We start from the raw sequence: 26,112 nt of genomic DNA on the forward strand, positions 1-26,112 counted from the left end.
CAGATCCCTTTTCCTGGCTGCCCAATGAAGAGCAAACCACAGAGGAAGCAAAGAAGAAGGGAGATGAGCAGAATGTAAGTGAGGGTCCGGTTGTTGGCCTTGAAGATGGGCGTGTTCCTGTGTTTCACAAAATTCCCAGCACTAAAATTGTGATGAAAGAGAAAGAAATGGCCAAGATAGCCAAGATAATCCCTAAATTTTCTTTGTAAGAGAGGTAGCTTAGAACTTTGGGAATACATTGACTGTGGTCCTTGCTGGGATACTGGTCTTCTGGACAATTGATACAAGCTTCCATATCTGAGGGGAGGAATGAAAAGCTGGTTATTTCTAGACATTTACCAATTATTACCTGAACAGTACATTAGAAGAGTCAGATTCATTTTCTGCCTTCCTGAAATTCTTTTAACTACTTCAAGAAAAGCATTCCCAGTAGTGAGAATGAATCTTTCTGTGTTCACATGTTCATGTTTGAGTTCATGGTTTGTAATAGCTAAATGTTTCTCTGGGTGATGGTAAGGCACAATGGACAGCAATTCAGTGTAAGATATATTCTTCAAATAAATAATTACTATGCTACATTATCAAAAATTATTAATATCTATGTACATATAGCTTCCTACCCTTCTGGTTGGAGATCGTCCCTTCTGGACACTGAACACAATCCTAGCAGCAGAATTTCTCTCCCTCCTTCTTTTTCTTGCTGTAGCCAGGATAGCAGTTGTCGTTGCACACAGAAACAGGCAGCACCTGTGCAGAAACAGGGAGATTAGGAATAAGAGAGATGCCTTCTTCTGTATCACATGAAAGGGAGACTAAAGAGACTATTATTTTCAAAAAGGGGGAAAGAGAGGACCCAAATAATTACCGCCCAGTCAGTCTGACATCAATACCAGGGAAGATTCTGGAGCAGATCATTAAGCAAACAGTCTGTGAGCACCTAGAAAGGAATGCTGTGATCACCAATAGTCAGCATGGATTTCTGAAAAATAAGTCATGTCAGACGAACCTGATCTCATTTTTTGACAGAATTACAAGCCTGGTAGATGAAGGGAATGCAGTGGATGTAGCCTACCTTGATTTCAGCAAAGCATTTGACAAGGTGCCCCATGATATTCTTGTAAAAAAAGCTGGTAAAATGCAGTCTTGACTATGCTACCACTCAGTGGATTTGTAACTGGCTGACTGACTGAACCCAAAGGGTGCTCATCAATGGTTCCTCTTCATCCTGGAGAAGAGTGACTAGTGGGGTGCCACAGGGTTCTGTCTTGGGCCCGGTCTTATTCAACATCTTTATCAACGACTTGGATGATGGACTCAAGGGCATCCTGATCAAATTTGCAGATGACACCAAACTGGGAGGGGTGGCTAACTCCTCAGAGGACAGGATTACACTTCAAAATGACCTTGACAGATTAGAGAACTGGGCCAAAACAAACAAGATGAATTTTAACAGGGAGAAATGTAAAGTATTGCCCTTGGGCACAAAAAAATGAGAGGCACAAATACAAGATGGGTGACACCTGGCTTGAGAGCAGTACATGTGAAAAGGATCTAGGAGTCTTGGTTGACCACAAACTTGACATGAGCCAACAGTGTGACGCGGCAGCTAAAAAAGCCAATGCAATTCTGGGCTGCATCAATAGGAGTATAGCATCTAGATCAAGGGAAGTAATAGTGCCACTGTATTCTGCTCTGGTCAGACCTCACCTGGAGTACTGTGTCCAGTTCTGGGCACCACAGTTCAAGAAGGACACTGACAAACTGGAACGTGTCCAGAGGAGGGCAACCAAAATGGTCAAAGGCCTGGAAACGATGCCTTATGAGGAACGGCTAAGGGAGCTGGACATGTTTATCCTGGAGAAGAGGAGGTTAAGGGGTGATATATAGCCATGTTCAAATATATAAAAAGATGTCACATAGAGGAGGAAGAAAGGTTGTTTTCTGCTGTTCCAGAGAAGTGGACACGGAGCAATGGATCCAAACTACAAGAAAGAATCATAGAATCATAGAGTTGGAAGAGACCACAAGGGCCATCGAGTCCAAGAAGATTCCACCTAAACATTAGGAAGAACTTCCTGACAGTAAGAGCTGTTTGACAGTGGAATTTGCTGCCAAGGAGTGTGGTGGAGTCTCCTTCTTTGGAGGTCTTTAAGCAGAGGCTTGACAACCATATGTCAGGAGTGCTCTGATGGTGTTTCCTGCTTGGCAGGGGGTTGGACTCGATGGCCCTTGTGGTCTCTTCCAACTCTATGATTCTATGATTCTATGATTCTATGATTCTAAGAAGCCAAGGGCTCAGCTCTGTCTACTCCACCTCCTGGGAGCAAGGATGCCTTCTTGGCTGCCTTCACTGCCACTCGGTGGGCTTGAGGATGAGCCGCAGCAGGGCTGAAACTGCATTCAGTAGACATTAGATAGACTAGCTTGCTTCAGAAGGAATATATTATTTTACATATCATGTATCACATTTTTTCAGTTGATTCTCTGGTATTTTATGCTTGATACTGAATTATTTTTAATCCCGTGCATGAAGTTTACCTAATTTTCTCTTGGTTTTTAATGTCATATATTATTCAACCAGAAAACAAATGGAGGCGGTGGCTAATTTTTCTCGGATGGAACCAACTTTCTTTTTTCCAAATATGATTGGAAAACTGTAACAACATTCAAAATCAATGGTTAGAGTTATGCCCTTTTGAAACCTAACCACATTTTTTTTAAAAAATGGGGGGTTGACAACAGCACTTCTTGAGTCTCTTTCATTCACTTAAAACTGAGCTGGCTTCACCAATGGAGCAACAGGAACCAGGCGGCCCCAAGAGGGGCAGAGTTAAATGAAGAGTAAGCAAGGATCAGATCTGAATCAGCTTCCACAAATTCGTTTCATTGGTTTGGTGAGACTGACCATTAAAAATGCATTATTGTCATCATGTCCAGAATTTGGAAATACCTTACAAGATGTTTGCCCATGATAAGTCCATTCCAATGCGCTAAGCCCCCAGCAACCCGTGAGGTGGAGAGAGAATCATCCCCCAAGAGTCACTCAAGGCCAGAGGTTCGTCCCCAGCTCAGAGAACAGCAAGCGGTCCTTTACATTTCATATATGGAAGTGTTTGCAGCTATGGCTCACCTGATTAAAGTTTGGCTGCCAAACAATTTATATTTTTTTACCTAGAAGGGAAGGAGCTGCTATATATATAATGCTAACTAGCATCATTCAGAAGCTGAACAGCATGTCAAATGATAAACTGATTAAAAAATGGATTTTCCCCCTTTATATAGACAAGTATTTGTAGCTGTGTCACACCTGATTAAATCTTGGATGCCAAACAATCAGGTCATCATGAATGGTTAATTCTTTGCCCAGAGGAGCCTGAGGTTCCAGGCCTCCAACTTTGACTCGAACCACAGAGCCATTGGGGAACATCAGCCAGTTTGGAACATCAAATCCAGTAACTTGTTCACCATTTTCATCAAAGCGCAGTGTCTCCAGCACTATTATTGATTACCATACTCTTTAGAAACTGATGCACCTAGAGTGAACGAAAATATGAACAAGGGGATCAAGGTATTGCAATGATTTAAGTGAGGTTCACAAATGCCTCTCATACTCATTTTATTATTTTTTATTTTAAAAACATGGTGACTTGATATGCCTTGATATCATTTTGGTTCCTTTAGTCGAAAACGGAACATAAAAGAAAGCCCCACACATTTGTTTATTTTAAATGGAATTGTATTCTGCAAAACTGGAGTGACTTTGGAACAAAATTTAAACAACAAAAAAAAGTTTTGAGTTTATTGAATATTTACAGATAAATTGCAAACAGATAAAACATTGGCAGGATTATTGCAATAACCTGCAGTTTCAGAAGAGTATATATTTAAAGTAGATAATTAAATGAGCAAATTAAATGAATTTGGATATGCAGAAAAAATTAAAAAATAAATTTAAGGAACCACAGAAAGCGAGGGAAGGAATTCAAATTTTGTAATGTTTATATAACTGTAAAATTAATGAAATGCATAAATTTGAAAAATATTAATAAAACTTTTAAAAAGAGTTGTAATTACCTGCCAAAACTGTATATTCTGAAATGCCAGTCTGTCTCCTCCCAGTCTTCTGTGTTTGGTGATGGATTTGTATATAGCATTCAAAGCATGTGTCAGAGCATAGACAGTGAAATATACTCAGAGTCGCAAAGTGATTTCATGCTCTTTATTCAGCTCATGGTGGTGAGGAGGAATGAATGAAAGTCCCCTCAAAGTATCTGCTTTATATACATTATTTACACAATGGGCTGCACATGATTGGCTAATTCTGGAATTCTACTGTAAGCCAATCAGGTTGTGGATTCACTTCTATCTGGAGCATGATTGGGTGGTTCCTGCCAACCAATCATACTGCTGCATTGTTCTAAGACCAATCAGACTGCTGCATTCTGAATCCTATTGTTCTAGGACCAATCAGACTGCTGCCTTTTGGATCCTATTCAATTCAGTACATAACACCCCTCCCCTCTAAGTTCCAGTCCTGCCCGGGAGGTCGCATTCATAGTCCTCACGGTATGCCGGCGGCCTACGTGTGCGTTGCGGCCTGGGGTGTTCCCTGGTCCGGGGTTCAGGTTCTGGCTCGTGTTCCAAGGATGCTGGCTGTGATGGGGCTGTTTGGTCTGGTGCAACCTGCTCGCTCAGTCGTAGTTCTGGTTCCGGTGTCCTTTCGGCCTCACGGGTCCTCTCTGTATTTACTGATTCTGCCTCTCCTGCTTGCCCCTGCTGCTCTATGGGCCTCACTGCCCCACTGTTCCCTTGGGACTCCTTTGACCTGTCCTCCTCCTCCTGGTTTTCTCCTGGGAATCGTCGCCGTATCTGGTCGCAGTGGCGGCACCAGCATTGCCCCCCATCTGTTAGCACCTCGTACGACATGGGGCCAGTGACCCTGGTGACTGTGGCGGGTACCCATGCAGGGCCTGCCCCAAAATTCTTTGCGTACACTGCGTCCTGGGCCTCGAAGGTCCGGGGGTTCCTGCCTTCCCCTACCTCATCCTGAGCTCTATCGGGGTGAAGGCGGTCCAATCTGATTGCAAGGCGCCGACCCATTAGTAGTTCAGGGGGGCTCCGGCCAGTCGTTGGGCTGGGGGTGCTGTGCTGTGCTAGAAGGAATGTGGCAAGGCGGTACTCCCAATCCCCTTGCGTCATGCGGCGAAGGGTGTTCTTGGTGGTCCGCACCATGTGTTCTGCTTGACCATTGGTGGCCGGGTGGAATGGCGCTGAACGGATGTGGTGGATGGCGTTCTGAACTGTGAAGGTTTGGAATTCTCCTGACGTAAATGCAGTCCCGTTGTCTGAGACGAGAGTTTCAGGGAGCCTGTGGGTTGCAAACAGCCTGCGTAGTACCCGGATGGCTGCGGACGTAGAAGTGGACGGTACCAGTGCGACTTCCAGCCATTTGGTGTAGGAGTCCACCACTATGAAGAATGTTTTCCCCTGAAAGGGGCCAGCGAAGTCCACATGCAGGCGTGACCATGGTGCTCGGGCGGACTCCCAGGACTGGACTGGGGCCCTTGGGGGATCTGGGCGGGATTCTTGGCAGGCCTGGCAGTGTTTGACCCAGGCCTCTATCTCTCCGTCGATCCCCGGCCACCACACATAACTCCTGGCAACCAATCATACTGCTACATTGTTCTAAGACCAATCAGACTGCTGCATTCTGAATCCTATTGTTCTAGGACCAATCAGACTGCTGCCTTTTGGATCCTATTGTTCTAGGACCAATCAGACTGCTGCAGTTTGGATCCTATTCAATTCAGTACATAACAGAGAGCATTGTAGACATTGTAGCTGTGGCCTGTCATTTTCATTTCAAATAAAATTCCAGGAATGCTTTCCAATTTCTCCTCCCCAGTGCAGCTTTCCTTCTCCTCTTCCTCCTGTCCTTTAGACAATTTTAACGAACAGCTGAAGGATTGTTCCAGAAGTCCTGGATAAAACCATCTCTTTGGGCCCAGGAAGGTCTTATCATCTGAAGGAACTTTTGGAATCCTACCAGCTGGTTTGAGTGAACAGTGAAGGTTAGAGAGCCATGAAAGGTTTGTATATCGAACTGTTTGTGAAGACAAAAAAAAAAAATTCCTTCCAGTAGCACCTTAAAGACCAACTAAGTCAGTTCTTGGTATGAGCTTTCGTGTGCATGCACACTTCTTCAGATGTTGTTTGTGAAGAGATTGTGATGCAAAATCCCAGTGGGATGTAACAAGCCAGACTTTACCCGGAGGTGGTGATGAAGAAGAAGAAGAAGAAGAAGAAGAGTTTGGATTTGATATCCCGCCTTTCACTCCCTTTAAGGAGTCTCAAAGCGGCTAACATTCTCCTTTCCCTTCCTCCCCCACAACAAACACTCTGTGAGGTGAGTGGGGCTGAGAGACTTCAGGGAAGTGTGACTAGCCCAAGGTCACTCAACAGCTGCATGTGGAGGAGCGGAGACGCGAACCCGGTTACCCAGGATTACGAGACTACCGCTCTTAACCACTACACCACACTGGCTCTCATGAATAATATAATGGTATTCCCAACAGCAAAATTCTCAAAATCATAAAGGAAGGAGGTTCTCCATAAATAAATACTACATTGGCTTTTCTCTGAAAGGCACTTACATAGTTTCTCAGACTTTCAATGCCCAGTTCTAGCATTTCATCCACGTAATTCCATTTTGGGATTCTGACTATGAAGTCATAGCAAATACTATTCTGCGAAAGCATTGGTACAATTGTCTGTAAAAACCTGTCCCCTTTGTCATCATTCACAGCCAAGAGCCCGATCCATGTCCATTTGAAATGCTGAAGTAACAAGGCCACTCCCTTGCGCTGGTGGGCTTCCTTTGGGACCATCTGGTACAAAAACGGAATAGCCTTTTGGCACCTTGTACTGGCAGAAATGATCCATAAGTGAGCTGAAATAAAATGCATGAATATTTTTTCAGATGGAGAAGATAATGCTACACCTGTGAATCACAGAGTTGCAGGGCCATCTTTGAGAAGCGTTACGAGATAATTTTAATTATAATGTTGCAGAGAATCCAGCAGGTTGTCATGTTTAACATCCTGCTTAGACTCATAGAATTGCAGCGTTCAGGTCCTACCCTCTGGAGCAGCAGAAAACAAGCTTGCTCCATCTTCCATGTGACAGTCCTTGAGATGGGACCCCTGGATCCTTTTAACATGTACTGCTAGTAAGCTAGGTGTCCCCCATCTTATACCGGTGCAGCTGGTTCTTCCTGCCTAAGTCCAGAACCTGACATTTGTCCCAATTGAAATTCATTTTTAAGCTTGGTCCCAGGTCTCCAACCTGTTACGGTCATTTTGAATCCCAGTTCAGTCTTCTGCAGCATTAGCTACCCCTCCCATTTTGGTGTCACCTGCAAATTTGATGAGCATCCCCTCAATTTCTTCATCCAAATCATTTATGAAGATGTTGAACAACAACGGGCCCAGCGCAGAACCCTGCAGCACCCCACTTGTCACTTTCTTTCAGAATGACAAGGAATCATTAATGAGTCCTCTTTGGGTTTGGTCAGTCAACCAGCTACAAATCTATTTAACAGTTATCTTGCTCCACACACATTTTAACAAGCTTCCTTGCAAGAATATCATTGGGGACTTTGTTAAAAGTCTAACTAAAATCACGATACACTATGTCTACAGTGTTCTACTAAGCTTGTAACTCCATAAAAAAAGAGAGATTCGTCTGGCATGACTTATTTTTGAGAAACCCATGCTTGGCCTTAGTAATCACTATTCTGCCTTGGCCAGGCCATACTTGGAATACTGTGTCCAATTCATTAGAAATGTTAATAACCCTTCCACTTTTTTACCAGCTGCACATTGATATAGATTCTTTCCAATCTTTCATCTGAGTCATTGATTCAAAATTTCAGTTCAGTCCCAGAATATAGCTTATAGGGGGACTCCATTTAACCTCCCTCCATTTGATGTTAAGCCATCGCTGAACACTCGGTGAATACTGTTTTCTAAAGAGCTATGTATTCACTAGATAAGCTAACACTTAGTCCACATTTAAACTGTTCATTAAATAAAATATATCAGGGAACATTTTCAAAGCTTTGTGGGCATCTAGATTGTGTGTCACAATTGTGAAATCTCCACAGACTCATGCACACAGCCTACCTGTGGAGTCTTGTAGATGTCTGAAATGATGGCCATATTGGCAGAGATTTCAGAGATGCATCCTCCAATGAGAGCTATCAGATTGTTGTGGTTGTGACACTTGAAGTTGGGGACAAAGTGACGTTCTGCAGAAAAGAGGCTGAGGCTGGCCTTATAGGTCATCCTGGCAGTGTAGTAGCTGTTGAGGATTTTGAAGCCAAGAGAGATATTTGATAAGATGTTGGGATTCTCATTGATCTCTTTGACAGCAAATGCTAAGGCCAGAACATGCTGGTAGTTCTTTGGCACTGAACTGAAAAAGGTACAGCCTGTTTTACTGAAACAGCAGGAGCAGCAGCAACATCATCATCATCATCATCATCATCATGAATAAAAACATATTTGTAGATTTCATTCTTAGTTACCTGGAAGCTTCCAAATTGGAGGAGTAACTTAAAACTATGTAAGATGATAGACTGAACTACAATAAATGTAATACATGAAAGAAACATTTTTTGGGTCATTCCAGTTGCTTCATAAACTATTCCAAGCAGTTAATGGAATTACCCCCTATGGCTTAAACAATGGAATTAAATGAGGGTAAGTAGAAAACTGAAGACAGAAGTGCCTGGAGTGCTTTGGTCCATGGGATCACGAAGAGTCGGACACAACTAAACGACTAAACAACTAAACAACAACAAGAACAAGAAAACTATGGGCTGGCCCACCCATGTGGAAGGAGGAGGCAGTGGCATCAGGTGGCAGCTGCAGCCTCGCCCAGGCCCACCTGCCACAGCCTCCTTTTCCTACCCCACAACCTTCACAACTGGGGCTGGTGGCAGGAGGGTGGCATTTTCTGTTTTCCTCAGTTAGCCAAACATCCTGGGTTGGCCCTGACAAAATCTGCTGGACCTTTGCAGAATGAACCCAAATGAACAGATGGAAATTCTTGTCATTTTACTCAGTACATTCTTATTTAAAACCTTTTACAGGTAAAAAGTCATTTTTAAATCTGAAATCTGAGATACCATAATACAATTATAAAGACAACTTCCATAAGTTCATGAAATTAGAGAAGATTTATGGAAGTGCAAAGGGGATGCTCAGAAGTTCCCACAAACTTGCCTGCTTTGAAAGCCATTCTCCTGAGATGAGCCTGGTGCTCAAGGACCTATATACATTCTTAAAAGAAGATCAAACTGTGATATATTTTTCTTGCAGGGGGGGCGGGGGGAGGGCGCTGAGTGTGGACTTGATTAGCATTGGCAAATGTGTGTGCAGCATTTATCTCCCTCTCATCACCATAAATTGTACCTGTGTGAGTCACAATATTCAAAGTGAATGCAGGAATCCATCACATATACAATACTTAAAAAATAATAATCCAAATATAAAACTGAATATATATTATTGCATCTGCCACAACCTTTCCTAAACTTTTGTCTGAACTCCAAAATTCTGGTAGGGAAAAAAAGCCAAGGGTTATTCAAATCCAAATTATTTCGATTCATTCTTCCTATAAATATAGGTAGTATCCTCTATATGTGATAAAATGGAATATTGAAAAGACAATAAAACTGGAAAATTTGGAGGAGCAAGAAGGAGGACAAGGATTCCAAAATGTGGAAAGAGCAGAACAATTGGGAGGGGTGTTAAAAAAGGCAAAATCCACCACGTTGTCATATACCCTCCTTAAAAAAGGGTAAAAGTAAAGGACCCCTGGGCGGGTAAGTTCAGTCAAGGCAACTATGGGGTTGTGGCGCTCATCTTGCTTTTCAGGCCAAAGGAATCAGCGTTTGTCCACAGTCAGCATTCTGGGTCATGTGGGCAGCAAAACTGCCCACATGATGGAAACCAGAGCACACAGAAACACTGTTTATCTTCCCACCACAGCAGTACCTATTTACTTACTTACTTACTTACTTACTTACTTACTTACTTACTTACTTAGCTGCTCCCCACCCCCACACCATGGTTGCAGTAACCCCCTCTAAGCAGTCTTCTACAGTTATTCTGAGGAGGTCCTAAAAATACACAGGATCCATGGATTTTAATGGGCTTTGGTGAAGGAAAATTTGTAGTTGTTTGTCCCCACATTGTAATGGAGAAGACACTATATGTATTATCAATCCAAAATGCTTGTTTCTTCACTCCCAAAAAGTAAATAAAGAATGGTATTTCTTAGTGATGTGTCCTTAGTAATTATGGACTGTACATCATTTAGAATGTGAGGAGTACAAAGAATACCGTATTTTTCGCTCTATAACACGCACGTGACCATAACACGCACATAGTTTTTAGAGGAGGAAAACAAGAAAAAAATATTCTAAACGAAACAGTGGATATATGATTTTTGTGGTTCATGCTGTGGCCACAGACATGTGATCTGACGGTGAGTTTGGGGTAGCCCAATGCAAAAATCCTGAGGATCCATGTGGATCCATGCTTTGTAACCACGTTTTTGCGCCATTGCGGCCCCATGAAACAGTGGGTGCGTGTGTTTTTTGGTGCAGGCTGTAGCCATGGATATGCTATGTGATCTGATGGTGAATTTGGGGTGACCTAGTGCAAAAATCCTGAGGATCCATGTGGATCTGTGCTTTGTAACCACGTTTTAAGTGGGGAGGGAAGGAAAAGAACTCAAGGGACAAGGAGCACGCGTGGGGGGTGTGGAGAAGGATGCTGCTGATAATGCAGGAGAGGCTCCTCTCTGGCTTTGCTCCTTTAGAACAAGCAGGCTCTGCTTCTCTCCCTCCTCCCCGGCAAGGAAACCATGATAGTAACCACTCTGAGACAAATCAAGAAAAATTGCGACCAACACTCTCCCCCAACAAGCGCAGTGAGATCAAAACACACACACACGCAGAGAGGGAACTGGCCCTAAAGTCGCAGGGCGCTGGGGGAGTGAACGGGAAGCAAGAGAAGGAGAAGGAGCCCTCACACACACAGAGTGTCAATTCTAAAGTCGGAGGGACAGCGCAGGGAGAGTGAACGGGAAGCAGGAGGAGGAGAAGGAGCCCTCTCTCACACACACAGACACACAGTGTCAATTCTAAAGTCGGAGGGAGAGCGCAGGGGCGCAGGGAGAGCGAAGGGGAAGCAGGAGGAGGAGAACGATAGCTCAAGCACACACACACAGACACACAGAGTGTCAATTCTAAAGTCGGAGGGAGAGCCAGGGAGAGCGAAGGGGAAGCAGGAGGAGGAGAACGATAGCTCAAGCACACACACACACAGCCCCTACAGTGGCTAATCCAAAATCGGACAGCAAAAAACTGCAGGCAGGGACAGAGAGCACGGGGTTGTTTTAAAGCAGCCAACCCCGCTCTGCTTCTCTCCCTCCTCCCGGCTAGGCTGGCTGAAAAGCTTCGCTGCTACTTAGCAGATCAGTGGGGAGGAGAGAGGAACATAGAGGACGGGGTTGTTTTAAAGCAGCCAAGCCCGCTCTGCTTCTCTCCCTCCTCCCCAGCTCGGCTCGCTGACAGGAGCCGCTTACACCTGCTTTGCTGTTTCAAAGCAAGCCACAGACTGCTCACAACTGCAGCAGATTCCCCCGCCATCTGTAGGCATTCGCTCCATAACACGCACAGACATTTAATAATAATAATAATATCTTTATTGTCATTGCCCCCTCTCAGGGACAACGAAATTACTTGGCTGCTCCATCCACCCAAGTAATTTCGTTGTCCCTGAGAGGGGGCAATGACAATAAAGATATTATTATTATTATTAAATTTCCCCTTACTTTCTAGGAGGAAAAATCTGCATGTTATGGAGCGAAATTTATGGTAATTACTTACACAGGTTCGTCAATCAAGTTCTGTGTCTGCTGTTTCCTCAAATCGAGTGTATCGTGCATGAAGACAACTTGAGAAACAATTTCGCCAATGACCAGGTCTCCTGGCTGGTAATATTGATGAGGGATCGGGAGGGGATCATCATAGAATCATAGAATCATAGAGTTGGAAGAGACCACAAGGGTCATCGAGTCCAACCCCCTGCCAAGCCGGAAACACCATCAGAGCACTCCTGACATATGGTTGTCAAGCCTCTGCTTAAAGACCTCCAAAGAAGGAGACTCCACCACACTCCTTGGCAGCAAATTCCACTGTCGAACAGCTCTTATTGTCAGGAAGTTCTTCCTAATGTTTAGGTGGAATCTTCTTTCTTGTAGTTTGGATCCATTGCTCCGTGTCCGCTTCTCTGGAGCAGCAGAAAACAACCTTTCTCCCTCCTCTATGTGACATCCTTTTATATATTTGAACATGGCTATCATATCACCCCTTAACCTCCACTTCTCCAGGCTAAACATGTCCAGCTCCCTTAGCCGTTCCTCATAAGGCATCGTTTCCAGGCCTTTGACCATTTGGGTTGCCCTCCTCTGGACACGTTCCAGTTTGTCAGTGTCCTTCTTGAACTGTGGTGCCCAGAACTGGACACAGTACTCCAGGTGAGGTCTGACCAGAGCAGAATACAGTGGCACTATTACTTCCCTTGATCTAGATGCTATACTCCTATTGATATAAGTTGCAATTAATGGAATGTGTCTTGCATGCAGCACGATCTAGCAGTATGAGATGCAACATCAGCAGATCGATGGCCCTGTTGACAAAACTTTCCTTTCCCATGTTTCAAACTGCAGTATTATTTCTGGCTATCAGTTTTTCTATTGCCTCTATTGATTGGAGTTACTACACTGATTTAACGGAGCTGCTAAGTGGCTCTGACCAGCCCATTTCCTTGTTCTTGATTTATCTCAAAGAGTGAGGGAGAATTTTATATATTTTATTCTTAACATCTTCACACAAAGCTGTTCAGCTACAGGTATTAACTTTTTCTCTGTCTGAAAAGGGGGGGGGGCAACCTTGTGAGATCTCTAGCACCTCTCCAAAAGCACACCAGGCACAAAAGGGCATGGCTGGGTCCATGTGTGTGCTAATAATCACTATTCAGCAAGCTCTAAGTCTTCACATTAATAATCTTTGGTGCAGAAGATTAACTGCAGAGTAGAAAGATTGAGAATGAGAGATAGTCATTCTTTAGATAAAGATTGTGGCAAAATTAACTCTATAAAGAAAAATTCACACAAAAGAATGCCTGCAGTGTATATGTCTAAATAGGATTATCAACATCATGAAGATTTTATACATTTTTAATCATATGCTGATAATTCATGGCACTAACAGGCTCTAGGTGTACACTGAATAGGAGAATGAAAACCAAAACAACAAAAAAATTCCTTCCAGTAGCACCTTAAAGACCAACTAAGTTAGTTCTTGGTATGAGCTTTTGTGTGCATGCACACTTCTTCAGATACTGGAAGGATTTTTTTTTGTTTTGACTTTGGCAGACCAACACGGCTACCTATCTGTAACTGGAAGAATGAAAACCAGTAATTTTCATAATGATAGGGGTGGTAATTTTGCTAGTGTGTTTTTGACTTCTGAATTTGCCTCACAGATGAAAAAAACTGTTAAGAGTCAACACACACATGTAATTCCTACAATTCTGAGGGATAATAAACTAGCTAGAGGATATATCCCAGTAAGTCCAGGTTAGCTCTGCCAAGAAGTGAAATTATGTTCACCCACCAATCATTACAGAATTGTAAGGAGATCCCTATTCTTCTGCCAGAGCTTCAGTTCCCAGGATGGTTTAGCAATCAAACTCTCTTTATGGGTAACTCTGGGGATTGTAGGCTTCAAATGCAGGGCCAGTTAACAGTACTAGATTTATCCTATACATTTTATAATAAGCAACTTTATCCAATGGTGCTCAAGTAGGCTCAAGCAAAGAATAACTGTTTCCAAAAAGGAAACAAAAGCAAAACCCTGTGCTGCTATTGTAATAAATTTGACTTCATTGAAACGGCAGGATAACTTCCTGGCTAGGAAAGATGGTGATGAAGATGTTGATGAAGAGAAAGGCCTCGTTGCCGAATATGAACTAAATTAAGCAGTTGAAGCTGCAGTATACTTCATAATAATTTTCCCATTTAGTGACTGCACACCCAAACTTTCCCCCCACCTATTCCTGCTTCTTGGATTTTTGTTATATCTTCAAACAGTCTCGTTTCTCCTGAGCACTTAAATTGTTTCTGGGGTTCACATGACGTGAATCCAAGCTCCACTAGCGCATCAGTTCCCATCACCCTTGAAAGCAAAGAAAGGGCAGTATCTGGCAAGAAGGTTAAAAGAGGAATAGCATACCCTCCAAGTCTCCTGATTTTCCAGGGACAGTTCCCTAATTCCAAAAGCCATCATGGCTTCTGATTTGATCCTGGATTGTCCCTATTCCCAAGCCAGTTCTGCCAGCACCAACTCAGGGAAGAGGATGAGCCAGGGCTTGCCCTGAGTGGTGGCAACAGTGGAAGTGGCCAGGAAGCCTCCTCTGGCCTCTCCATGGCCGCTGCTGTGGCCTCCCCCCTTGGGCAGCTCAGAGCAGCTGCTGGGGAGCAGGTGGGGAGGAGAGGCTGTCGCTGCCCAGGCCAACCCCGCAAGACGCACTGACTTTGAGGGGAGGCGGAGGGCAAGGCTCCCCTGGGTGGGGAGAAAGGGGAAGGGGAGAAGAGGGGAGCACAAGGAGTCTTGATTTTTTTTTAATAACAAAAATGCCTTGTTCATCCGCATCTAATCTTGTCCCTTTCAAACATTTATTTTTGGGTGTGTGCTTTTCTTTTGAGGGTGCCCAAATACCTTGATTCTAAATCTCCATTGTGTCCAGGAAAGCATAGAAAGTGATAAATCTGGAGACCAGGGAAGTTGTATTCTATACCAGCTGACTTCATTTTACATTGATCAATCAAAGGGACTCTTGCTCCGTATATAAAAATTGTAAGAACTCCAGATCCTGGAAATGTCTCTCTGACCTCATGATCCACTGCCCAATTTAGCCAACCACAGCTACAACCTCAATTTGACTTATTTAGAACCCTGCACTGTGAACTGAAGCAATGGCCACTACTCAGGGCTGCCATATATCTGGGTTTTCCCAAACTCATCAGGGAATTGGGCAGCTGTCAGAGCTGCCCGAGGTCCCAGCTCACAAAGGACCAATGCCAGTTCTTATTATATACAAAAGTCTTTATTGAAGTTCAGTTTCGATTTCAAAGCCGCTGCGCGCAACTCTACATCTTGAACTCTAGACCACTGAAGCTCCGTCTGAATCTCCTCCCCCCAGACACCAGTTTAAGACTCTAGCCTTGCTCCACCTCTTCCTTTGCTCTTTCCTCCTCTGGGTCCGTCTGTCCACTGGGGTCTTGCCCTTTCTAGACTCTTCTGACGCTGAGTCCCCTGAGACTTCCCCCTGCCTCCGGCGGGCTTTAGGACCTGGTTCCCAATCCGGGTTTTCTGCTGTCCCGCGCACCTGTACATTTGAACTTGGCGCGTGCGCCCAGCCAGTGACCTTCCTCCTGACCGTTACACTGCTCCTGTCACTGCTTCCCCCTTTGGGGGGGCTAGCTGGACCTGACTTCCCCTCCATTCCCTCACTCTCTGATAGAGGCGTGGCCAGCCCTGACTCATCTTCTCTCCCTACTGGAGGAGACGCTGGTCCTGATGCATGGGACTCTTCCCCCCCACTATGCTCTGGTGGGGAACTGGTCCTGATCTCCCGCTGCTGCTTTGGGAGTCCCCGCTGGCCCCTTGCTTCTGGTGCGTCCCCCCTGGGACCCCCCTTGCCCTGGCCATCGGCGCCCCCCTCTGGGAATCTTCTGAATCGCTGGAGAAGCTCATGGAATCTCTCGGGCCACTGTCATACTCCCCTACGCTGCCCTCAGATTCTTCCCCTTCGCTCTCCGTTTCCTCTCTCCCCTGTGCCTCTGCTCCTGAGCCCCTGACATCCATCCCCTCCTCAAAGCCCCCCCTTCCCCCTCCCCCTCTTCGGGTCCGGGTTCCGGGTGTTCCTGTGCTGTGGGGGTGAGTGCGGGATACAGTTCTTCCCCCCTGGTGTCCAGCCGGCCGGCTGGATCCGGCCAGTCCGTAATGGGCTCGTCGACGCCGATCTCCTCTGCTTCCATCTCTCTGCAGCTGTGCTCGAACCCAGGATCCTCCCCCAACACGTCCAGGTCCGTCTCTCCCCCTGTTGCCTCGGGGGATGCTGCCTGTAAGGGCCCCCTCAGCAGTTCCCTGCTCCACCCCACCTCCAGTTGATCGTCCCACCAATAAGAGCGGTCTGTGACAGACCCCGAGAGTGATCCCTCTGGGGAGCTCGTTTCTGGCGCCTTTTCCTCAGCTGATGAGAACCCCTGGAACGTGCTGGCTGAAAGTGTGGGTGTGAAAAGATAGTCGTCGAAATAATCTGCCGGCATAGGTCTGTGTGGGAAGAGTGCATGGAACTCGTCCTTGAGGTAGTGCTCCTCCACAGCATAGTACGGTACCCACCTGTTGGCGCTGGCCGGGGTACCTTCCCTGGCGAGGAGATATTCAACCCCCTCTTCCCCCCAACTCAAGTCTAAAATCTCCGTGACCTCGTTGAGTGGCGCCGCCCTCGGTGACCCCCCCCCTTGTTGGTGATTTGCTGAGTGGGTCTGGTGCGTTCCCAGGCGCCTGAAACCTGTGGGGTTCCTTGTAGGGTGTGAGCACTGATCTATGAAAGACCGGGTGCATTCTGGATCCCTCCGGGAGTGTCAACCGGAAGGCCACTGTATTGATTTGTGCCTCAGCTTGGTAAGGCCCTAGCTGCTTGTGCCTGAGCTTCTTCTTAGCTAACGTTCTGGCCGGCACTGCCTGGGCTGCTAACCAGACCCAGTCCCCCACCTGAATGTCTTCCCTGACTCTCCTGTGCCTGTCTGCCTCCATTTTGTAGGCGTGTTTTGCTAGCTCCAAGTGCCTTCGGAGTTGCTCATGGACCTCCTGTAACTCCGCTGCCAAGGCCTCTGCTCCTCGTGGCTCCCCCTCCCCCTTCATCTCTAACCCCGGGAAGGTTCTGGGATGCCACCCATTGTTGGCGAAGAACGGCGTCACCCCCGTAGACACGTGCTTCGTGTTGTTGTAGGCAAACTCGGCTAGCGGTAGGTAGTCCACCCAGGTCGAGGGCTGGTGATTCGCGTAGCATCGTAGGTACTGCTGCATGATGGCGTTGACCCTCTCCGCTTGTCCGTTGGTCTGCGGGTGTCGTGCCGACGCTAAGTTGATCTTGACGTTCAGGATGCCCAGCAGCTTCTGCCAGAAGCTGGAGATGAATTGGCGACTCCGGTCGGACAGGATGGACCGCGGTAAGCCGTGAACCTTGAACACGTGGTCTATGAACAGCTTGGCGGTCTGTTCCGCTGTGGCCACCTTTGCGCAAGGAATGAAGTGCGCCATCTTGGTGAACAGGTCTACGACCACGAGTACCGCTGTTTTGCCTCGCGAACTGGGCAGATCTGTGACAAAGTCCAGGGCCACTTTCTCCCACGGTTCGAGCGGCATCTGTAGCGGTTCCAGCAGTCCCACTGGCGGCCTGTGTACTGGTTTGGCCCTTTGGCATGTGTCACACCTAGTAACGTAATCCGCGACTTCTCCCCTCATCTTGGGCCACCAAAAGTCTCTGGCTACTAATTCCGCCGTCTTGTCCTTGCCGAAGTGCCCGGCGCTGGGCGCGTCATGTAACTGCTGCAGAACTGCCGCGCAGAGGTCGTCTCCCGGCACGTAGAGGGCCCCTTTGTGGATGAGCAGTCCGTTGCGTATCTGGAACTCGTCGTCCTTCGCAGTGCCTCTTCGTACCTCTTCCATCTTGGATTGCGTGAACGAATCCGTCTGCAGCGCGCAACGTACCGCGTCCAGGTCCACGGTGGCTGAAGCGCACGCCCACGCTTTCGGTGTGAAATGTGTTTGGCTGCCACCGGTGCTGCTTCCTCGAGATATTGCGGCTTCCTGGATAGCGCATCTGCCATGACGTTGTTGTCTCCCGGGATGTATTCTATCCGGAAGTCGAAATCCGCAAAGAACTCCGCCCAGCGGATGTGCCTCTGGTTCAGGAACCGCACCGTGCGCCAGTACTCCAGGTTCTTATGGTCCGTGCGGACCTGCACTGTGTGTTTGGCTCCGATGAGGAAGTGCCGCCACGCTTTGAAGGCTGCATGAATGGCCAGCAACTCCCTGTCCCAGATGGTGTAGTTCTGTTCCGACTTGCTGAGTTTCCTGGAGTAGAATGCGCACGGCCTCCAGTCCCCTTGCGGATCTTGCTGCAACAGAACCGCCCCCACCGCTCTGTCCGAGGCGTCTGTTTCAACCCTCATTGGTCTGCTGGGGTTGACGTGTAGCAGCTGTTCTTCGGACGCGAAGAGACGCTTGAGTCTCCGAAAGGACTGCTCCGCCTGGTACGTCCAGGTGAACTTCTTCTTCTTGGAGCTGAGGGTGTCCGTGATGGCCGCCGTCTCCATCGCGAACCCCTTGATGAACTTGCGATAAAAGTTGGCGAAGCCGACGAACTTCTGGACCTCCTTCCAATTGCGCGGGCTCTTCCAGTCCAACACCGAGCGGACCTTGGTGCTGTCCATGGCGAGTCCCTTGTCGGACAGCTTGTAGCCCAGGAAATCCACCTCCGTCATGTCGAACTGGCACTTCTCCAGTTTGGCGTAAAGTCTGTGCTCCCGTAGTCTCTGCAGGACCTCCTTGACGTCTCTGTCGTGAGCCTCCTGCGATTCCGAGAAGATCAGGATGTTGTCTAGGAAGCAGACGCATTTCTTGTAGAGGAGTCCCGCTAACACATGGTGCATGAAGGCCTGGAAACAATGGGAGCCATTTTGCAAACCAAACGGCATAACTCGGTATTCATAGGTGCCCAAAGGCGTAAACATGGCCGTCTTCCACTCATCGCCCTCCCGCATGCGTATAAGGTTGTACGCCCCTCGAAGATCCAGCTTGGTGAAGATGCGTCCCTTCCTCACCGTCGCGAGCAGGTCGTCAATCTTGGGCATGGGGAATGCCGTGGGCTTCGTCCTCGAATTGATAATTCTGTAATCAACTACCAGCCTCCCTTGGGGCGTGTCTTTCTTCTTCACGAAAAACACGGGACTGCCCCCCACTGCTTTGGACTCTCGGATGAATCCTCGCTTCAAGTTGTGATCTATGAACTCCCTGAGTTCTTGCAGTTCGTCTTCAGACATGGAATACAGTTTCCCAGTCGGCAGCGTCGCCCCCGGCAGGAGGTCAATCTTGCAGTCGTAGGGCCTGTGGGGAGGCAGCTTGTCCGCTTCCTTCTCACAGAAGACCTCCAAAAACGCCTTGTACTTGTTGGGTACCGCTTGCAACATGCCTAAGTGTAGCTGTGGTTCATCCTCTTGCCCCTCATCTTCCTGGCTGGTCAGGATGCAGTGTTCTGCGCAGTAGGAGGAGCAGAAGGTCAATTGACCCTGGTACCATGCTAATGCCGGGCTGTGCCTGTCCAGCCAACTCATGCCCAACACTATGGGCGTGTCCGACAGGTGGGTGACGTTGAAGCTGATGACTTCGCGGTGATTTCCAATTTGCATTACCATTGGTGGTGTTTGCTGTACCACCTGTCCTCCCAGTAGCTCTCTGCCATCGACCGTGACGACGTTTAGGGGCATCGTGGCTGGTAGGAGCACTATGCGATGTTGCTTGATGAAATCTATTCCTATAAAGTCTGCATTACTACCACAGTCAATGGTAATAGGGACTTCCATGGTGAGTCCATTGGGGAGCTGGAGTGATGCAGTGAGTTGCACCACTGGTTTGGGCGGGAGGGGGTCTGTGGGCTGTAAAATATCTGGGGGCTGCTTCACTGACTCACCTGGCTGGGCCCCAGTGCCTCTGCCTCCAACCAGGCTTCGTCGTTTCCCTGCAGCTGTTCCCCCTGCTGAACTGCTCCCTTTACTGTTGCTGAGGCTGCAGTGTGCCTCTGGAGCCTCTGGGGACACTCTTTGGCCATGTGCTGTGCACTGTCGCAGATATAACACTTCCTGCTCCCTCTAGGAGCCTTCGCCTTGACTGCTCCTGGTGCTTGGGTTCTGGTTGCTGTCTGAGCCCTGGCACCACCTATTTCCATCGGCTCTTCTCCCCCTCCCACTGGAGGCGTGGATTGCGCGCGCGCTGTCTCTCTGGGTAGGAAGGGAGGTGTTCTGACTGGTGTGCATGCCATACGTCCCTCATCCCTGCTCCAAGGGCGTTCTTCCAGGCGCACCCCTATCGCCAGCGCTCTTTGTACGACTTCTGTGGTGCTGTTGGGTCTTTCCCCTCTCGCTAGTTCATCTTTCACAGCCCCATTCAGCCCCTCCCAGAACAGATCCCGGACGGCAGCGGAGTCCTTCTCCCAGCCCAGCACATTTACTAACTCAAAAAAGCGGGAGTGCTATTGTCTCACAGTGGCTTTGCCCTGCTTCAAACCATGCATTTCCCTTCTGGCCACATCCACATCAACCGTTGATTTAAAACAAGCGTCCATAGCTTTGATAAAAGCTGTTGAATCTTTGAGGGCGGGGTCATTTTCGCGCCATAAATTGCGCAGCCACGATTTAGCTTCCCCATGCAGATGAGTTATTATGAAGCCTACTTTCTCCTCCTCATCTCTAAAGTCTTTCCGAAGCAAACTGAGCGCGAAAACTATGTCTGCTCTGAAGTTAGGATACTGCTGCAGGTTCCCGTCAAAGTGGGCTACGATGCTGCCCCCCCTCTTCCCGAGGCCAACTCCCTCCGGCTTGGGTCCTAGCAGTCCCTCTTTGCCCAAACGTTCCCACCTGGTTTGCAGATCCTGGTAGAGGGCTAATGCTTCTTCCTCTCTCTTTTTGGATGCTGCTACTTCTGCGTAAAGCGCCGAAACTGCTTCTGTCAGCTCTTTCACCTTGTCTTCTGTAGTCATCTTTGCCGATCTTCGTGAGCTCGCAAAACACCAAGTTTTGCCCCTCGCTGCGCCAACTCACGCTGCAAGGGTTCAATTTTGAGAGACGGAGCTTACTGTCAGAGCTGCCCGAGGTCCCAGCTCACAAAGGACCAACGCCAGTTCTTGTTATATACAAAAGTCTTTATTGAAGTTCAGTTTCGATTTCAAAGCCGCGGTGCGCAGCTCTACGTCTCAAACTCTAGACCACTGAAGCTCCATCTGAATCTCCTCCCCCCAGACACCAGTTTAAGATTCTAGCCTTGCTCCACTTCTTCCTTTGCTCTTTCCTCCTCTGGGTCCATCTGTCCACTGGGGTCTTGCCCTTTCTAGACTCTTCTGACGCTGAGTCCCCTGAGACTTCCCCCTGCCTCCGGCGGGCTTTCGGACCTGGTTCCCAATCCGGGTTTTCTGCCGTCCCGCGCGCCTGTACATTTGAACTTGGCGCGCGCGCCCAGCCGGCAACCTTTCTCCTGACCGTTACACTGCTCCTGTCACTGCTTCCCCCTTTGGGGGGGCTAGCTGGACCTGACTTCCCCTCCGTTCCCTCACTCTCTGATAGAGGCGTGGTCAGCCCGGACTCATCTTCTCTCCCTACTGGAGGAGACGCTGGTCCTGATGCATGGGACTCTTCCCCCCCACTACGCTCTGGTGGGGGAACTGGTCCTGATCTCCCGCTGCTGCTTTGGGAGTCCCCGCTGGCCCCTTGCTTCTGGTGCGTCCCCCCTGGGACCCCCCTTGCCCTGGCCATCGGCGCCCCCCTCTGGGAATCTTCTGAATCGCTGGAGAAGCTCATGGAATCTCTCGGGCCACTGTCATACTCCCCTACGCTGCCCTCAGATTCTTCCCCTTCGCTCTCCGTTTCCTCTCTCCCCTGTGCCTCTGCTCCTGAGCCCCTGACAGCAGCAAAATGGTATCCGGGCTGATTTCTGCTGAATTGGCAAAAATACCTAATTGACTTCAACTGGCAATTCAGAATATGTGTAGTTAATGACTTCACTGTGACTGTGGTTTTATTGCATATAATTGATGTTCATGAAACCAAGATTTTATGTCTTTATGTCTTAAGATTTTATAGTTTTATGGCAGGATGCATGGTTGGTTTGAGATGAGAAAGCCTGAGTAACAGAATGCAGGCCTGGCCTCTGACGCTGCCTTCAGGATTTGAGATGCCTTTCACTCCTAATTTATTCCCAACATGAATTGAGCTATATGAGGATAAGGAAAACCCTGAATAGAAGAATCAGCTTTGGGTCGTATTCCAATCTCTCTGGAAACCGCCAAAATAGAAGTAGGAATGGGGGTATTTGTGGCACATTGACTGAGTCAAGAACCATGCTGATAGGAGTTTCCCTAAGCAAATACACATAGTCAAATTCTCTCGAGATCTCCATCATCAGCATTTGTCTAGATGCACAATGAAGAGATGGCCATACTCTTTCATTTTGCTTTTCTTATGAGCTGCTCCCTGTCGTTCAGCTCAGGCCTCAGCAGAATGATGTAGCGTTTTGGAGAAAAGATGCAACCCAGTAATCCAGCACCGGATGATAAGATGGAGAAGATCTCCACAGCCACCATGTATTTCCCTTTGGTGCTTAGGCAAGTTGGGAGAAATGATAACCAAACACTGCAAAATGCCAACATGCTGAAGGTGGTGAACTTGGCTTCATTGAAACTATCTGGCAACCTCCTGGCTAGGAAAGCCACAAAGAAGCTGACAAAGGCTAGCCAGCTCATAGAGCCCAAGACACAGTAAAACATGGTAACTGATCCCTCATTACATTCCAGGATGATTTTCCGTTTCAATGAATGTGTGTCCCTATCTGGGAATGGAGGGGAAGTGCTTAACCACAGAGCACAAAGTCTGGTTTGAATGGAGGTGCAGGAAAGGACAAGAGCATTGGCCGGCCCTTTCCCCACCCATCTTCTCACCCTGGATCCTGGTTCCGTTGCCATGAATGCTAGAACCACAGTGATGGTTTTGGCCAAAATGCTGGAAAGGGCCACCGAGAAAATGATGCCAAAGGCTGCTTGTCGGAGAAGGCAGACCACCTTTCCGGGCTGACCAATGAAGAGCAAGGAGCAGAGGAAGCAGAGAAGGAGGGAGATGAGGAGGACGTAGGTGAGGCTGCGGTTGTTGGCTTTGACGATGGGAGTGTCCTTGTGCTTCACAAAAGTTCCAAGTACTAAAAGAGTGATTAAAGAGAAAGAAATGGCAAAGATAGCTAAAACGAATCCTAAAGTTTCTTTGTAAGAGAGGAAACTTGGAACCCTGGGAATGCACTGAGTTTGGCCCTTGTTTGCATACTTGTCATCAGGACAATTGGCACAAACATCCACATCTGAAAAAGAGAAAAAACAATTTTAATACTTCAGGATATTGACAAACATCCATCAAATGGAATCTGTTGTAGCAGCTAATGAAAGAGTGTCTAAAAAAATACTCTTTAAAAACTTCTTGATGTTTTTAACTTGAGCTGGTGGACTGGACTGACTGATTGATTCTCTGTACACCAGGAAATTCCTGATTACCGGTAAATGAAATAATGCCTAATGTTCATCAATCATTATCTGTGTAGGCTGTTCTGTGAAAGAGAGGTTACTGTAGAGGAAAAAGACCTGAGAAACAATTCCCCCAATGACCAGGTCACCCGGCTGGTAAAAATTATGAGGAATAGGAAGAGGATCATCAAAGATGCTGCAGTCAATAGAATGTGTCTTGCACACCGTATGACAAAGCAGTAACAGCAGAAACACCATAACCAACACAATCCTATGGAAAACACTTTCCCTCCCAACATAGACTGTCATGTTTTGCCTCAATCTTCTTATCTGTTTTGCTACAAACTCCCTTGAATGGTGCCAAATGGTGGTGCTACACTGATTTACACCAGAGCCTGGCATTTTAGGGACTGCATGAACTATAGCCTGGTCTTTTTATTTAGTAATGGCTCTGTGATCATCAATGTTCCTGAAGAGGGTGTTCTATTTCTCCCTTCACTCCCCCTCCCACCCAAAAAAAAATGCTGAGTGCCAGGTATGTAAAAATTGATGAAGAACAGCGTATACTTTGGGGGTTAAAATCACAGCAGAATCATCTGGTGGGAAGCAGACCCTAACCTGCACAGGGAAAATGATGATGCAGGTGAATGACAGATCCCTACCTGTGTCCAGATCCACTGGTCAACAACACGAGGGTTTTATATCTTTCTTTCTTCTTCAGATTCTGACTGATGGTCTTGCCAATGACACACATTGTGTACGAGGATGGAAACCAGTAATTTTGACAATGAGAGGTGTGATGATAATTTCCCCTGAGTGTTGATGTTCCTTGAAACTGCATCATGAGCAATTGAAGTAGTAGGGGGGTTTTCTACCTGAACTCTACAACTATTTTTTCTTCCTTGAATGACATGCATTTGGTTGCACTTAGGAAGGCTGCTTTGTCCCTGATTACAGATAAATTATCACACGTGGCTCACACACACTTGGCATACACCAACATCATCATCATCTTTACCCAGCCTTCTCCATAAAATTCCCAGGTGAGTTGTACACACACACTGTCAAAAGTCTGGGTGTAAAGCAATGGGCACCCAAGTGGTGGCTGCAGACACCCAGGGTGTCATCAGTGCCTCCCATGGAGCCCATAAGGGATATTGTTTTTCCAATTCTGATGGTTTATGACATTTGTTTGCATAATGCACAAGAATATCTAAACTAGCCATTTTGGCATGGATAGGTGTTATTATAATTTCCCTTGTGTGCTGATGTCATTTGAAGTTGCATAATGAATGGCTAGAGTTTTTCTTTTCTTTTCCTTTTTGAACCCTACAACAATTTTCTTCTTTGAGATATATGTACTCAGTGGCACTTGATGAGGAAGTTGAAGGCCACTTTTGTCCTAAGGAGAGCTTGCAGTTACTACTAAATTTGTTCCCTGCATCACACTCTAAATTCCAGAGGTGCCAACTTGAATAAAATATGGGGGGGCAGGTAAGCCCCACCCCACATAATTGGTCACAAGAAGTGGCGCACTCACAGCATTTGAATGGCAATGCCCATTGACCTGAGGGGGCCTGGACCCCTCAAATATTTTTTGCTCAATCTAAGTTCTTGGCAGAGCTGTGCACAGTTTCTGGCCCAGATTTATAAATCTGGATCAGACTCTATAGGGTCCAAACTAACCCAAACCTGATTTGCCCTGCCCTGCATCCACACCCAGATCATGATCACGATCCAGAAAATAGAGTTCCCCAGTCTGGAGGTGGTCAAGAATAAGAAACGAACACAGAGGAAACTAATGAGACACAAATTTATTCAAAGATCAAGATCAGAGGTCAGAGTGAATGATATCCCAGGATTACTCAAGCTCTAAGATATGGACACACACACACACACACACACACACACTATTTTCTTCCCCTTATTAGGCTTTCCTTGTTGTTCAGGTCAGACCTCAGCACAATGATGTAGCATTTAGGGGAAAAGATGCAACCCAGTAGCCCAGCACTGGAGGACAAGATGGAGAAGACCTCCACGGCTACCATGTATTTCCCTTTGGTGCTCAGGTAGGTTGGAACAAAGGTCAGCCAAACACTGCAGAAAACCAACATGCTAAACGTGATAAATTTGGCTTCGTTGAAACTGTCAGGTAACTTTCTGGCCAGGAAAGCCACAAGGAAACTCACAACGGCCAGAAAACCCATATAGCCCAAAGCACAATAAAACATGGCAGCTGAACCCTCATTGCATTCCAGGATGATCTCACTCTTCAGTGACTGCATGTCTGTATCTGGGAATGGAGGGGAAGCACTTAGCCAAAGGGTGCAAATGCCAGCTTGAAGGAAAGAGCAGGAAAAGACCACACAATTGGCCAGCCCCTTCCCCACCCATCTCCTCATTCTGGATCCTGGCTTGGTTGCCATGAATGCTAGAACCACAGTGATGGTTTTGGCCAGAATACTGGAAAGGGCCACCGAGAAGATGATGCTGAAAGTCATTTGTCGGAAGAGGCAGGTCCCTTTTCCAGGCTGACCAATGAAGAGCAAGGAGCAGAGGAAGCAGAGAAGGAGGGAGAGGAGGAGGAGGTAGGTGAGGCTGCGGTTGTTGGCTTTGACGATGGGAGTGT

At 47.2% G+C, this 26,112-nt stretch overlaps 1 protein-coding gene and 1 long non-coding RNA gene across 2 annotated transcripts in view; both read right to left on the reverse strand.

The window, feature by feature from the left end:
* Positions 1-26,112, reverse strand: part of LOC310827674 (vomeronasal type-2 receptor 26-like) — a 49,541-nt gene that overhangs the window by 13,290 nt on the left and 10,139 nt on the right. The window contains exons 5-6 of the mRNA XM_083703947.1: positions 621-747; positions 238-297 (exon numbers count right to left, since the gene is read on the reverse strand). Of these exons, the coding sequence (XP_083560073.1) occupies positions 238-297; positions 621-747 (187 nt within the window). The remainder of the gene's footprint in view (positions 1-237; positions 298-620; positions 748-26,112) is intronic.
* LOC310827899 lies at positions 6,554-13,218 on the reverse strand. Its single transcript, XR_014556539.1, has 3 exons — positions 11,963-13,218; positions 8,184-8,475; positions 6,554-6,949 (listed from the first exon to the last, which is right to left on the reverse strand). It is a non-coding gene; the product is annotated as an uncharacterized lncRNA (long non-coding RNA).

Source organism: Podarcis gaigeae (genome assembly GCF_964106915.1).
Source record: "Podarcis gaigeae genome assembly, chromosome: 12".
Lineage (NCBI taxonomy): Eukaryota > Metazoa > Chordata > Lepidosauria > Squamata > Lacertidae > Podarcis > Podarcis gaigeae.